This window comes from Artemia sp. Qi Xiang Cuo, chromosome 4, assembly GCF_049724085.1.
Source record: "Artemia sp. Qi Xiang Cuo chromosome 4, ASM4972408v1, whole genome shotgun sequence".
Taxonomy (NCBI): Eukaryota; Metazoa; Arthropoda; class Branchiopoda; order Anostraca; family Artemiidae; genus Artemia; species Artemia sp. Qi Xiang Cuo.
Genome location: NC_142797.1, coordinates 89,878,408 through 89,895,260, shown reverse-complemented (window position 1 = coordinate 89,895,260; position 16,853 = coordinate 89,878,408). Strand labels below are relative to the sequence as shown.

The following is a 16,853-nucleotide window of genomic DNA, read 5'->3' as shown; positions in this document are numbered from 1 at the left end:
TTTATGACCAAATACTGCATTAGTTATAACTAGATTGTCATACCTACAAAATTGCAGCAGTCTGTAGCAATTACTATTTTCGTAAGAAACCAAGAGAGGAAAGGATATAATAAATGAAAAAATCAAATCAAATAGGTGAGAAAAGAGGAATTGTATCAGCCAGTATTAAAATATAAAGACGAAGAACAAGCAAATATTTCGACCAGGACCTCCGCCAAGTCGTCTTCAGTGCTCAAAAAGAAAGAAAGAAAAAAAATCTATCCTTTTGAAGTGTACTTGACAAGAGGAGAAACGATGGACAGATTCTCTTTAATTAGACTGGGCGGAAATATCGATTGAGTCTTTTAATATTAAGTTGTTATAAATTGGGCTTAAGGAAATATCTCATGTGTCTCTATTTATTGCCAAATTTATATTTATATAATATTTTTTATTTCAATTGCCTCCTTAAGACATTGTGGTAGGCCATTTACAGTATATTTTTAAAATTGCCTCTTCAAAAATAACTACGTGTTTAAGATTTTCGAAAATATGGAGGACCAAAGCAGAATCGAAGTTTTCACTTTTATTTTTATTTTCAAATCTCAGTGACTTACCCATTGAAATTTTGTGTTCATGCAATCCTTCTCCTAGTTGTTGATGGTCCTACCAATATAAAATTTCCCACATGAACACGGGACTCTGTAGACACCAATAATCAGTGTAGGGTTAGTTTTATCCTTTCCCGGGTTAAAAAAATGTTCAACTTTTTGTTTTAAAAGACTCAATCAATATTTTCGGCTAGTATAATCTAAGAGAATCTGTCCGCATATTTTTCTTAGCACTGAGGACGACTTGGCGGGGATCCTTGTCGAAATATTTGCTTGTTCTTCGTTTTCATATTTTACTAATGACTGATAAAATTCCTCGTTTTCTCACCTACTTGATTTAATTTTTTCATTTATTATACCCTTTCTCTCTTGGTTTCTTACGTCATGGATAGCCAGTGTGATCTTAGATTGTAATTACTATTTTCCTTTCCTACACCAAATTTAACTAGGCTTGGACACCATATATCCCTATTTCTACCACACTGGGTGTTAAAATCTCCTAATAAAAACAACATATTTCTACCTGGGACCCAGTCTATTTGCTCCTGTAACACTAAGTAGAATTCATGGAAGAAACTAGTGTTTCCGTCAGTCGGTTCTACAGGGGCATATACTACTATAACTGATACCCTGAACTTTCTGGTTATAAAATGAGCGATTAGTATTCTATTGTTAATACCTTCTGTGCCTAAACAAGACTTAGTGGCTTCCTTATTCATCATGAGTTCTACTTCCTGTCTATGTAGCCCATCCTTCCTGACTGAGTAACAAAATTCTATATCACCAAGTTTTATGCTTCTTACCCCTGGAATATGAATTTTTGAAACTCCTAGTAAGTCTGTTTCGAATCGTCTGAATTCTTAAGTCAAAATGTCGATACCGATAGTTATTTTTTAGCGTCGTAAGATTCCAAGTTCAATTTTCATATTCTTTAAATCATTGAAATTATTTTGGTCTCAGGAAAAGTAATGGTTCCGGATACCAGTGTAGGAAAGAGACCAACACAACTTCTCAAGCCTACACCGAAGCACTTAAGCCGGCTTAGAAACGGATCATTCCTACCAATATTATACTACTACAGGGAGGCAACCCATAGTAGAAAAATAGCTGGGAAGAGGTTTTTCAGCTCAAAAACGCCTGCCAGAAAAGACCAAGCCCAGAAGAATTATCCATTAATCAGAAGCCCTTGGGAATGCTACATCAGTTACTAGGCTATAATTTCCTTGAGAGGGCGCCACTACTCAAGTCAAATATGTAACTGTAAATACAAAGTCTATTCATCAACATGGGGAAACTACTCACTGGCATTGGAATTTTACTCACTGGAATTCTACTCACTACTCACTAGAACTCTGCTATTTAATTTCACACGTACGGGTTTGAATACAAAGTCTGTTCATCAACATGCGGATACTACTCTCTGGAACGCGGAATTCTGCTATTTGAGTTCACACGTAAGGGTTTGAAGATAGTTTTTGAAGATTTTGTTTTATGAAGCTGGGTTTTCCAAATTTGACAAAAAACTTACCATATTCGGTGGAATTAGAAGAAGTGAACGCCATTTATTTGAACCCTCTTCATCCAATCCACTTATCAGAGTAATTTATTATTGCACAAAACTACGATTTATCGAATATTTTGCCTGAAATTCAAATTGTAACAACGTTTTTATTCTTAAAAAGAAAAGAGAAAAAGGAAGTTTACAAACATTCGTATTTTCTACCAACCGTTGTAAAACGAATATAAATTGATTTAAAACATTTCATAAAAAAAAATATTCAAGGAAATAACAGAGTCAAAGAATTTAAATTCTTACGTCAACTTGCGAGAAATTCTTCGATCCGTGTAACCTTTTAATGATCTCTTTTTTGTAATTAGTAGGCTACTAATTGTAATATTAATTGTAAAATAGGCTACTAATTGTAATTAGTAACAATTAGTAACAATTAGTAACAATTAGGCTACTAATTGTAAAATAGTAGGTTACTAAATGGTAACACCATTGTGTCGATTCCATTATTTAATATAAGAAAAAACAAGTTTTATGTCATTTTTTTATTATTCTAATTTTTATGTGGTTGTAATGTAACGTCAAGAAAGTATATTCATACATATCATTCGTTTTTTTTTCTTCATTGCTATTTTAGGGAATTTTCCATGGAAATTAATTTTCCGTAAAATGAATCTGTCATGAAAATGAATTCTTGTGTCTACGCCAAATTAAACAAATATTTGTGTCACTAAGTAAAAGAATGTTTTCTCTTATATTATATTTGTTCTCTTAAAAGAATGTTCTCTTACACAGAAATTTCTATTTTACAATTACAGGGAAGCTGTCACCCTACAGCTTTCATTTGATAAGCTTTATCTTAAAAATCTCAGTGAATAAATGGAGATTAGAGAATAATTAGAGACCCCTCTCCAAATAAATCTCCTTCTGTATTTATCTGTAGCTTTGAGACTTCTGGCACTTTTGCACTTTTAGTACTTTTTAAGCGCATTTTGTACTTTTTTAGCACAAACAGGGGGGGAGGGGCCAGGATTTTTCCCTAGCGAGGGGCTTATAATAGGTTGCTTCAATAAACTTGTGAACAAAGAAATATCAGCAATTTAAAGCTAACCTCAAAGGCTGTGCGTCGTATGTAGGTAGTGGAAATGGTCTTAAATTTAATCTAAAATCTGATGAAGATTAAAGTTCTAATAAATCTGTTGAAGTTCAAACGACGTAAAAATATTGATGCAAAAACTGGTAAGTTATAAAAGTCATCCCACCATAAAAAAAAACAAAAAGCTGGTCACCATCTAAAACAAAATACTGATATTTAATATTTTCTGCATAATTTTTAGCCTTTGTACTTCTGAATACTATAGCGAGTGATTTAAGCTTTGTATCGTCAAAAAAAGTTGATCTTGAACCATCTTTTGGAGTCATGCAGTCTTTGTGATTATTTGTATAGGTTAAACCATTTAGTATGTCGCCTAACTATATGGCATCGCTTAGTAATTATGACGGTAATAAAGAGTAGGAAATGAGGATTAAGATAAATACTAGTTCCTTTAAGGGCGTAAAAAGAAACATTGAACAAAGAGATAGAAATACATAGAAGACATTCAAAACGTGGGTTTTAAGCATAGGCAATAAAACACTGAATAATCACTAATTCTCTTTAAAAATAGTGTTTTAATAAACAGTGTCAACTTTGACGAAATTTCAAAAAATTACTAATCAACATTTCGCTTTTCATAACAATATAGCGTATCTTTTCATTTTTTGTACTTAAATTACAAAATTCACAATTTTATGAAAAAAAAGTCAATTTTTCTCTTTCTACTCCCGCCACATCTGTTTATCACACGGTCGATCTTTATCTCAATATTTTGGTGAACGTTTATAATGGCTAGTCCTGTCAGTCTAGAGTCCAGTTAGTTTTGAGCTCTTCGTTAGTAATTTCCTCTTCTGTTCTTCCTAAAATATATCCAGGTCTATTTATCTATTCATCAAGAAAAAATATGAACTCTAATAAAGATGTATGTAGGTATGTGCTTCAAAATAAGTATGTCATTTGAAATACTTCTTAAAAAAACGAAAAAATTAAGTGTTTGGTATTTTTGTATTTGGTAGGTACAGATTGGTAATTTAAGTTTTCAGGGTTTCGAGCTGTGGAGGATTTTTAATTAAAGTTTTTATTTTTTTATTTTTAGATATTCAATTCAAAAGTTTAAATCTCGATATGTCTGTTGAGGAAAAAGAAATTTGGTTCCAATTTAGCATTAAGTAAGAGAATTGTCCTAAAAAAACTTTGATTTAAAGACAACTAATCGTGGAAATATGATAGGTAGGCATTAACCAAAATAAGCATAAAAATCCTCAGCTGTACAGATGGCAGTACATACAATTTTATGGATAAATATATACTGTCCTTATACATAAACATAAGTATATTTTATGACTGGTTGCCATTCTCTTACATTAAGTAAGAGAATTGTCCTAAAAAAACTTTGATTTAAAGACAACTAATCGTAGAAATATGATAGGTAGGCAATAGCGATAATAAGCATAAATATCCTTAGCTGTACAGATGGCAGTACATACAATTTTATGGATAAATATATACTGTTCTTATACATAAACATAAGTATATTTTATGACTGGTTGCCGTTGAGAAGGTGAGAAATTCTGAAGTAATATTGTAGTTGCATTCCATTTTCGTGGTGAATCAGAGTGGTGAATTTCCACTTTTTCTCAACATTTCATTAGTAGGCCTAAATGTTTGAAAAAAATCCATGCCATTCCACTGAACTAAACTGGAAATTCAGAGATGCATCTATACTGCCTGCATAAAAAATTAACAAATGATTATTTGCCTCCTTTTATAAACAATTTTTTGAAAATCCATTTTTCTTAAATGGTTACTCCGACCTTTAAAAGAGTATTCCGAATCATATACTTAGTTTTAGGTGCATACTTATACGAAGCTGTATTGAAGTTCAGGTATTTCTAAAGAGTTTGGTTTAATTACTTTAAATTAATTAATTACTTTAATTAATTACTTTAATAATATACGACGAATAGGGGTGGTGATATGTCATAAAATGCAGAGCTTTAATTAGATAAAAATAGGAAGTAAAGTGGCCACTATTTGCTAATTGAAATCCAAAATGTTAACACAATCCTAAAATATTATTTCGACAGCCTAAGGAACTTATGATTTTAAGTTTCCCCTTCTTTCTAATATGAAATAAAGATTTTCACCTCCGAATTGGCTTTTATGGTAATACGGACAGATTCTCATAATAAATCTAAATTTAATTAAATACTTTTAGACGATATACGCCATCAGTAAAATATAACAGAGACCACAGAAAGTAACTGAAACTTTGTTTTGAACTTGTTTGGAAAAAGAAACAGTCCTAACAATTAAAAACTCATTTATAAGTCAAATAATAAAAATCAATTACAAAAAATAACATTAGAGTGTTACAGTGTTCCAACCCAATCCGGATTAAGCGGTCCCAACCCTAACCCCAAATCTGCCACTGCGTTAGAGGGGAGGCACGTGCCCCCTTGCCCCTATCTAGATCCACCACTGAGCACCAAGTGACTTTTTAGGGCTTCATACACATTAACGGTCAAACTACGTCAATAATATCACATGAGTTGCTATTTTATTTCGTATTTTTAATTAGAAAAAGGAAAAATTCTGCTTTTGACAATCTAAAAAGAGGTACTTTTTGCATTTCCGGTACCTTTTCAGCACATTTTGCACTTTTTGAGCACAAAGTGAACTTTTTCAGGCTGTAAGCACTCAAACAGAAACGTTATGTCAATAAAATTGCACAATTCAATATTTTGTTTTGTGTCTTTAATAGAAAATAATGGAAAAAAAATTATCTGAAGAGGCACTTTTTGAGCAAAAAATAACCTTATGAGTGTTCAGACACATTAACGGCCATGTTAGGTAAATATAACCACAAAAATCACTATTTTACTTTGTATCTTTAATCAGAGGCAACGCTGTAGCGTTGCCTATAGTAAAGGCCATACGGCTCCAATGTTTTATTATTATTTTTTTTTCCCAGCGGCACTTTTTGTCCCATATGGAAGGAGTCGTCATAGAAGCTTCAAAGGGGGCTCATTCGATTGGAAATCGAGAGTTCTAGGGCCCTTTTTAATAGTCTAAATTGATTGGAGGACAACTAGCCCCCCCCCGCCCATCATTCCCCCAAATCCGTCCATTCAAAATTTTCATAGCCATTTTATTCAGTGTTGCTGATTTCCAGATAGAAAATATATTTTTGAGGTGGACACTCCCCCACAACTCTCATGGCAATGGTTTTAAGTTATGCCCTGGAAGCATATAAGGTTTTTATAGAAGACGTTGTCGTATAAACATCAAAACATGCTTAATTTAATCTAAATTAAAGGGCTAGTGTCCTTTTTAATTATCGAAAGTTTTCGGAGGGCAACTGGCCCCTCTCCCACGCCCATAAATCCCCTTAACAAATCCAAAAAAAACTTGCAGATAGCCATTTTGTTCAGCTTATTTGATTTCCATATAGAAAATATATTTTTGTGGAGGATACTCCCCCACAAACCTCAGGGGAAGGGTTTTAAGTTATGCCCTGGGGGCATATGAGGTTTTTATAGAAGGCGTTGTCGTAGAAACTTCAAAACATGCTCATTCGACTGGAAATTAAAGGGCTAGTGCCCTTTTTAATAGTCGAAAGTGATTAGAGTGTAACTAACCCCCTTCCCCCCCCCCCATGCCCATCATTTCCCCAAACACATCCAATCAAAATTTTGAGATAGCCATTTTGTTCACCGTAGTTGATTTCCAAATATAAAATATATTTTTGAGGAGGACACTCCCCCACAACTCTCTGGGCAAGGGTTTTAAGCTATGCCCTGGGGGCATATAAGGTTTTTATAGAAGGCGTTGTCTTAGAAACTTCAAAAAAGGCTTTTTCGATTGAAAATTCAAAGGGCTAGTGCCCTTTTCAATAGTCAAAAGGGATTGGAGCGCAAATGGGAGGACAGGTCTGTCCAACCTCGTAATATCCTTGCATTTGCAGCGCAAATGGCAGGATAGCTCTATATATTGCTTGTGAATGGTTATCTCTGTGTAAAGTTATTTTGGTTTTTTAGATTAATTTTCTTATGTTACTAAGTTTTAGAAAATAGAAAACTAAAGGTCATAAGGGCAATAAGGTTTCGATGTTTTATTGTTTTTTAGTCGTGCACAAAGATTAGTGAAAACAGGGCCACCAACGGGAAGGTTGTGCACAGTCAGACCCGTCCCCCCACCCTTTAGGATTAAACCCGACCTCTAATATCCTCCCATTTATAGCGCAAATGTGATAATAGATACCTATTAGGCATCTGCTCTCCTCCCTAACAAAGAAAGAAACAGAGAGTGTAAGGCAGTGGCGGATCCAGGGGAGGGGACACTCTCCCACAACCCTCAAGGCAAGGGCATATTCAATTTAAGTTTCACTCGTTTTAAGATTTATTTATTCATTTACATCAATATATATTGTAATATATAAGTACTTTTCGCACTTTTAAATTATATAATATTAAGTCACATAAGCCACCTTTTTATTTTGTACCTTTAATTTTTGCTAATTTGACTTGACTGAAGCTGGTAAATTTAGTTTGACTTAAATTATTATAACTCTATTTTGATTTTATTTGTTTCATTTTTTCTATTTGTTTTAGGGACATGGAGGTAGTAATGGACATGTAAATGAAGGATTTGTTCGAGACAGTACAACAGTATTAGACAAAGAGCCGAATAATGAACCAAACATCCAAGTAAGTTATTTCCAAAATTTGATTTTTTCTAACTTTTATTGAATAAAATACCTATAACCTTTTCCCCTGCATTTTTCGAGGAAAAAACTATCATCCCCTGGATTGCTTCTATTGTCTTTTAAATTGCCTGGCATTTCAATTGCCCTGTCCCTAATATTTTTGCCCCCTCTCTTAAGGTCTTAGAAATAAATTTTTTCGAATATATATTATTTTTTTGGTATTTTCTTTGAAAACTTCACTTTTCTGTGTTTTTATTGAAAAATAAAAGACATCAAAACGAAATCCCTAGATTTTAAGAATTCTTTTGTCCCCGGTCTCCTCCACCTGTAATTTCTTGAAATGTAGCTTTGGCCTTAGATCTATTCCTGAAAGTTTTATTTTTTTGGCTTAATAGTTTTCCAAGATTGTATCATCATTTACGAGACATGAAGCATAGATCAGTTATTTTAACATATTCATTTTTATTTTATGGTCAGTAAACTTTCGTCAAAATTTAACTTTAATAAATTAGATCGAAAATTGAACATCCTCAAAAGAAAGATGTTAAGAATAAGTGTGGTAGTTATAGAAGTATTTTTCGGTTTCTGTAGCAAGTAAATTACTTAGAATGATAATACTTTCTAGTAAGAAATGCTACAGATAAAATTTTAAGAGAAAGAACAGTGTGGTTTAAGGAAGGGAAAGGATGCATCAACCCAATTTTCAGTCTTGGATTTATAATTGAGAAATATCTGAATAATCAGACACCATTAATGCTCATTTTTAAAGATTATAAACAGATGTTTTATTCAGTTTATAGAAAAGCTTTTAGTTAAGGTCTTAGTCCTTGGATGGTGTGACACATAAGTATATTAAAGAGATTAGTGCTATGTATAAGAATAATATTGCTACGATTAAGGTGATTATTTATTTAACCAAAAAATTCGTTTTTTTTTAATGAACGCCAAGTAAAGAAAAAAAACACATAGAATCAGGGAACAGTAAATCTCAAACCCCGTAATGCTCTTTTAAAGGATAAAATAATTATTTTTATTAACAAAACAATCCTCGTTTTTTAATGAACAACAAGTAAAGAAAAACCCACTGGGAATCAGCAACTAGAGTCTCTCAAACCCCGTAAAGTTCGTATAAAGGATACAAGAATTATTTAACAGAAAATCTTGTTTTTTTTAATAAACACCAGGTAAAGAAAAAAAAAACGCTTGGAATCTGGAAACTGAGTCTCTCAAATCCTTAAAGCTCTTTTAGAGGATACAAGAATTATTTATTTAACAGAAAATCTTCGTTTTTTAATGAACGTCAAGTAAAAAAAATCCCACATGGAATCAAGGAACCACTGTACATATAATTAGTTATAATTATATATACAGTGCAGGGAACATAGCGTCTCAAATCCCCGTAACGTTCTTCCAAAGGATACAAGAATTATCTATTTAACAGAAAATCTTCGTTTTTTTAATGAACGCCATGTAAACAAAAAAACCCACATGGAATCAGGGAACAGAGTCTTTCAAACCCCGTAAAGTTGTTTTAAAGGAAACAATAAATATCTAATTAATAAAAAATATTTTTTTTTTTTAATGAATGCCCAAGTAAACAATAAAAACCCATGGAATCAGGGAATAGTCTCTACAGCCCCGTAAAGCTCTTTTGAAGGATTAAAGAATTATTTATTTAACAACAAATTTTAATTTTCTTATTGAGCGCCATGTAAAGAAGAAAAAACACATGGAATCATGGGAACAGAGTCTCTCAAACCCCATAAAGCTCTTTTAAAGGAGAAAAAAAATGTATTTATTTAATATAAATCTTAATTTTTTAATGAGCGCCAAGTAAAGAAAAAAAACCACATGAAATTAGGGAACAGAGTCTCTCAAACCCCGAAAGTTCTTTTAAAGGATACAAGAATTATCTAATTAATAAAAAAAATTTTTTTTAATGAACACCAAGTAAAGAAAAAAAAACACATGGAATCGGGGATTAGAGTCTCTCAAATCTCATAAAGTTCTTTTTAAGGATACAAGAATTATTTGTTTCATAGGCAGCGCGATAGCGCTGCCTAAATAAAGAACGATTTGTGCACAATCTATTATTTATTATTTTGTTTCTTCCATACCCGGGCACTTCCTATCGAAGGAGTTGTCGTAGAAACTTCGAAAAGGGCTCATTCGATTGGAGGGCAACTAGCCCCCTCCCCCCAAACCCATCATTTTCCAAAACACACCCAATCAAAATTTTGAGATAGCCATTTTTTTCAGCGTAGTTGATTTCCAAATAGGAAATATGTTTTTGAGGAGGATAATCCCTCAAAACCCCCGGGGCAAGGGTTTTAAGTTATGCCCTGAGGGCATATAAAAACGATGTTGGCACTATGTATGATTTTTTTTTTTCCTTCAGAGCAGGGCACTTCGTATCGAAGAAGTTGTCGTAGAAACTTCGAAATTGGCTCATTCAATTGGAAAGTTGATTGTGCCCTTTTTAATAGTCGAAAGTGATTGTAAGGCACCTAACACCCCTTCCATGCCCACCATTTCCCGAAATACATCCAATCAAAATTTTGAGATAGCCATTTTTTTCAGCGTAGTTGATTTCCAGATAGAAATTATGTTTTTCAGGAGGACACTCCCCCACAGCCTTCGGGGCAACGGTTGTAAGCTATGCCCTGGGGGCATATAAGATTTTTATTGAAGGCGTTGTCATAGAAACTTCAAGAAAGGCTCATTCAGTTGGAAATTCAAAGGGCTAGTGCCCTTTTTAATAGTCGAAAGTGATTGGAGGGCAACTAACCCCCCTCTCACGCCCACCTTTTCCCCAAACAAATCCAATCAAAATTTTGAGATAGCCATCTATTCAACGTAGTTTTAAGTTCTGTAAATTAGGTTTTTGAGGATGACAACCCCCTCACAGCCCTTAGGGTAAGGGTTGTAAGTTTTGTCTTGGGGGCAGTCGAAAGTGATTGGAGGGCACCTAGCCCCCCCCTACGCGCATCATTCCCCCTAACACATCCAATCAAAATTTTGAGATAGCCATTTTGTTCAGCGTAGTTGATTTACAGAAAGAAAATATGTGTTTGAGGAGGACACTCCCCCACAACCCTCGGGGCAAGGGTTTTAAGGTATGCCCTGAGGGTATATAAGAACGATATTGGCACAATGTATTATTTATTATTTTTTTTCCTGTAGAGCAGGGCACTTCGTATTAAAGAAGTTGTCGTAGAAACTTTGAAAAGGTTTCATTCAATTGGAAATTGGAGTGGCTTGTGCCCTCTTTAATAGTTAAAAGTTATTGGAAGGCAACTAACACCCCTTCCACGCCCACCATTTCCCGAAACACATCCAATCAAAATTTTGGGATAGCCTTTTTGTTCAGCATAGTTGATGTCCAGATAGAGATTATGTTTTTGAGGAGGACACTCCCCCACTGCCTTCGGGGCAGGGGTTGTAAGCTATGCCCAGGGGGCATATAAGGTTTTTATAGAAGGTGTTGTCGTAGAAACTCCAAGAAAGGCTCATTTGATTGGAAATTCAAAGGGCTAGTGCTCTTTTTAATAGTCCAAAGTAATGGGAGGGCAACTATCCCCCCTCTCACGCCCACTTTTTCCCCAAACACAACCAATCAAAATTTTGAGATGACCATTATTCAACGTAGTTTTAAGTTCTGTAAATTATGTTTTTGGAGATGAAAACCCCCTCACAGCCCTCAGGGTAAGGGTTGTTAGTTATGTCTTGGGGGAATATAAGATTTTTACAGAACATGTTGTCGTAGAAACTTCAAAAAAGGCTCATTCGATTAGAAATTAAAATGGCTAGTGCCCTTTTTAATAGTCGAAAGTAATTGGAAGGCAAATAACACCCCATCCTAGTCCACCATGTCCCCAAACACATCCAATCCAAATTTTTAGATAGCCATTTTGTTCCACGCAGTTTAAATGTCAGGAAATTATATCTTTGAGCAGGAGACTTCCCCCGCAGTCTTCAGGGCAAGGGTTATAAGTTATGTCCTGGTGGCATCTAAGTTTTTATTGAAATCTTTGTCGTAGAAAATTGAAAAAGGGCTCATTAGATTGGAAATTCAAAGGTCTATTGTCCTTTTTAATAGTCGAAAGTGATTTGAGGGCAACTAAGCCCTCTCTCTTGCCCACCTTTTCTCCAAACACATCCAATCAAAAGTTTTAGATAGCCATTTTTTTCACCGTTGTTGATTTCCAGATAGAAATTAGATTTTCGAGGAGCAAGCTCCCCTATAGCCCTCAGGGTAAGGGTTGTGAGTTTGGCCCTGAGGTCATATAAGGTTTTTATAGAACGCATTGTCATAGAAACTTCAAAAAGGGCTCATTCGAATGGAAATTGAAATGGCTAGTGCCCTTTTTAATAGTCGAAAGTGATTGGAAGGCAACTTACACCCTTTCATCGCCCACCATTTCCCCAAACATATCCAATCAAAATTTTGAGATAGCCATTTCTTCCACGCGGCTTAAAGCTCAGGAAATTATAGCTTTGAGCAGGACACTCCCCCCAGAGTCTTCAGGGCAACGGTTATAAGTTTCGCCCTTGGGGCATATAAGGCTTTTATTGAAATCTTTGTTGTAAAAACTTAAAAAAAGGCCTCATTCTATTGGAAATTCAAAGTGCTAGTGAATTTTTAATTGTCGAAATTGCTTTTAGGGAACTAATCCCCTTCTCTAGCCCACCTTTTCCCCAAACACATCCAATCAAAATATTTTAATAGCCATTTCATTCAACATAGTTGAAAGTTTTGGAAATTAGGTCTTTAAGTATGACAACCCATCCCTCCACAACCCTCAGGGCAAGGGTTGTTAGTTATGCCCTGGGAGCATATAAGGTTTTTATAGAAAGCGATGCTGTAAAAACATCAAAAAGGGCTCATTCAATTGAAAATTGAAAAGACTAGTGCCCTTTTAATAGTCGAAAGTGATTGAAGGGCAACAAACCCTCATCAACGCCCACCATTTTCCCAAAAACATCCAATAAAAATTTTGAGATATCCATTTTGTTCAACGTAGTCAAAAGTTCTGGAAATTAGGTCTTTTAGGATGATAACCCCTTCAGAGCCCTCAGTGCAAGGGTTATAAATTATGCCCTGGGGGCATATAAGGTTTATATAGAAAGTTGTTGTAAAAATTTCAAAAGGGCTCATTTGTTTGGAAATTGAAATGACCCTTTTTAATAGTCGAAAGTGAGTGGAGAGTAATTGACCCCCCTCTCACTCGCACCATTTCTCCAAACACATTCAATCAAAGTTAAGAGATAGCCATTTTGTTCAACGTAGTTGAAAGTTCTGGAAACTATTTATTTAAGGATGACAAATCCCCCAGAGTCCCCAGGGCAAAGGTTGCAACTTAAGATTAACTCAAAATGCACTGTGTTAATGCTAATTCTCAATCAGGCATCTCAGCAGTATCCCAAGAACGACTGAGGTTATTATATTCAAACTTTCGGGGCTACTTCTGCTCTTAAAATTTAAGAAATCAAAATAGCGTGAGTCTATGCAAGCTATCAAAGAAAGTAAACAGTTATTTTTTTGCGAATGGTATCAAGTTTACTATTTAAGGTCAACTAGAGGAACTAAGAAACTAAAATAAGCACTTGTATTTATGTTCAGATTTATAGATGGGTGCATGTTGTTAAACATTGTTGAGAAATTTTCTCCAACTTACAAATTAAAAGCCAAACTATAAAGTCTTAAAAAAAGAAAAGATTTAAACTATTATTTTCTTTTTCCCTGAAAAGACTTTCTCAACATAAAACGAACAGAAATTAATTAAAAAAACTTTTTCCATGAAATAAGTTTTTCAAAGAAAAGTAAAGAACTCCATTAGACCGAAAATGAGCAAAAATAAAATCAAATAATCTACCAAGCGTGAAACTACCACAAATCAGCATCGATAAATAAATGAAACCCAAAACGAACAGAAATTGCCATAAATAACCGATTCAAACTCAAAACGGGCAGAAATTAACATGAGTAGTGCTCAAAACCCCCATGCCTTCCCAAGGCTAGAACATAATTTGCACTTTACTAAAAAATATAAATGTTTTTACTTTATAATTTTAATAAATCAAATAATATTAACATTTTGATTACTAAATACCAGTATATGTATATTAAACTGACAATACAAATATATTTGTATTTTTTTCAGTAAAGTGCAAATTATGTTCTGGCTTTGGGAAGGCATAAGGGCTTTGAGCCCGACTCATGTCAATTTCTGCTAGTTTTGAGTTTGACTCGGAAATTTTTGCTCATTTTTGGTTTAATAGAGTTTTTTACTTTTCTTTGAAAAACTTATTCTGTGGGAGAAGTTTTTTTAAATAATTTCTCTTCGTTTTCTGTAGACATAGTCTTATCAGGGAAAAAGAAAATAATTCTTTAAATCTTTCGTTTTTTTATGCTGGAGAAAAATTTTCAGCAATTTTTAAAAACATATGCCCTTTTAAAAATTTGGACGAAAATAGCAGCGTTTAATTTAGTTTCATACCTCCTCTAGTTGACCTGTAATATAAAACTTGACCCCATTGGTAAAAAAACTGTTTATATTCTTTGATAGCTTGGATACACTTGCGCTATTTTGATTTGGTTAAATTTTAAGAGCAGAAGTAGCTCCGAAAATTTGAACATAATACCCTCAGTCGTTCTTGGGATACTGCTGAGATGCCTATTTGGGAATTAGAATTAACACAGTGCATTTTGATTTAATCTTAAGGCAACATTTAGTTTTAAAACATAATGAGCAAATGGGTCGGTGGGCGTGGGAAGAGGACTAGTTGCCCTTCAATCAATTTTGACTAATAAAAAGGGCATTATTCCTTTCTATTCTCAATTGAGTGGGCCCTTTTCTAAGGTCGCAAAACAACTCCTTCGATATGAAGTGTCCTGGTCTAAACAAAAAAAATAATAATAATAATACATTGTACCTACATCGATCTTTACTATAAAAATATACAGCTTTTCAATCACTTTCGACTATTAAAAAGGGCACTAGCCCTTTCAATTTCCAATCAAATGAACCTGTTTTGAGTTTTTACGACAACGCTTTCTATAAACACCTTATATGCCCCCAGGATATAAATTAAAACCCTCACCCTGAGGGCTGTGAGGGAGTTTTCATCCTCAAAGACATAATTTCAAGAACTTTCAACTACGTTAAACAAAATGGCTATCTCGAAATTTTGATTGAATGTGTTTGGGGAAAAGGTGGGCCTGAAAGGGATGTTAGTTGCCTTCCATCCATCCTCTTAGATATAATTGTCAGACCTTTCAACTACTTTGAATAAAATGGCTATCTCAAAATTTTAATGGGATGCGTTTGGGGAAAAAATCGGCGTTAGAGTGGGGTTAGTTTCTCTACAATTACTTTCGACTGTTAAAAAGGGCACTATCCATTTCAATTTTCAATCAAATGAGCTCTTTTTGAAGCTTTTACGACAACGCTTTCTATAAAAAAAAACCTTATATGCCACCAGGGCATAACTTACAACCTTTGCCCTGAGGTCTGTGGGGATTTGTCTTCCTCAAATACCTAATTTCCAGAACTTTCAACTACATTAAACAAAATGGCTATCTCAATTTTTTTGTATGTGTTTGGGGAAAAGGTGGGCGTGAGAGGGGGGTTAGTTGCCCAACAATCAGTTCCGACTGTGTTAAAAAGGGCACTAGTCCTTTGAATTTCCAATCGAATGAGCCCTTTTTGAAGTTTCTACAACAAAGTTTTGTATAAAAACCTTATATGCCCCCAGGGCATAACTTAAAACCCTTGCCCTGAGGGTTGTTGGGAAGGTCCTCCTCAAAAACATAATTTCCATGTGGAAATCAACTACGCTGAACAAGACGTTTATCTCAAAATTCGATTGGAAATATTTGGGGAAATGGTGGGCGTGGAAGGGGTGTTAGTTGCCTTCCCATCACTTTCGACTATTAAAAAGGGCACAAGCCACTCCAATTTCCAATCGAATGAACCCTTTTCGAAGTTTCTTCGAACAAATCCTTCGATACGAAGTGTCATGGTCTAAGACCAAGAAACCAAAAAAAAAATAATAATAATACATTGTGCCCACATCGTTCTTTACTTAGGCAGTACTATTGCGCTGCCTATGATACAAGAATTATTTATTTAACAAAAAAATCTTCGCTTTTTAATGAGTGAAAAGTAAAGATACAAACCACATAGAATCAGGGAAGTAAGCCTTTCAAACCCAGTAAAGCTCTTTTGAAGGATACAAGAATTATTTATTTAACAAAAAAATCTTCTGTTTTTAATGAACGCCAATTTCAGAAAAAACAAATGGAATCAGGGAACAGAGTCTCAAACACCGTAAAGTTCTTTTAAAGGATACAAGAATGATCTATAACCTAACTTGACATGGAAAAAAGTTGAAAAAATTTTAGTTAAAAAATCGAAGTGAAAAAAGAATATCCCTGTCCCCCCCAAAAGAAAAGCCAAGTCCCCCCCCCGAACAAAATATATATCCCAAAACAATTTGATTGGGAGAGGGGACAAATTTTTAGGGGGGTGGCATTTGGGCCCTGGAGCGGGGCCAGCGATCCTGAATGGGATTTTGGTGACCCAAACTCATGCGCAAGCCCTGGCAATGGAAAACCAATGTGCTCAGGACCAGTACATTACAAAAAGGACACCTACTCGGTTGTAGTCATGACAATTTTTGGAGATCAAAACAAGTTTAATTAAACATCAAAAGAATGTGTCTGTCCAGCAAGCATCTAAAATTATCATGGTATGCCTATTTTCGGAATGATACCAAAAAAAGCTGCCCGGAAACAGATCACTGATAACACCAGTTGGCCAGCGTTCCAAAAACAATACATTGATTGCCTAGAGTGTATTTCTGTGAACATAGTATCATCAAGGACTTGTGGGTTCAGTCAAGTAATTTGTCGTTCTTTTACCATAGGAAATCATGGGTCTCACG

The 16,853-nt window shown here is 34.5% G+C and overlaps 1 protein-coding gene across 1 annotated transcript in view; it reads left to right on the top strand.

Annotated features, from left to right (window-relative positions):
* Positions 1-16,853, top strand: part of LOC148953613 (sodium-dependent nutrient amino acid transporter 1-like) — a 163,884-nt gene that overhangs the window by 13,174 nt on the left and 133,857 nt on the right. The window contains exon 2 of the mRNA XM_089088034.1: positions 7,810-7,905. Within this exon, the coding sequence (XP_088944160.1) occupies positions 7,810-7,905 (96 nt within the window). The remainder of the gene's footprint in view (positions 1-7,809; positions 7,906-16,853) is intronic.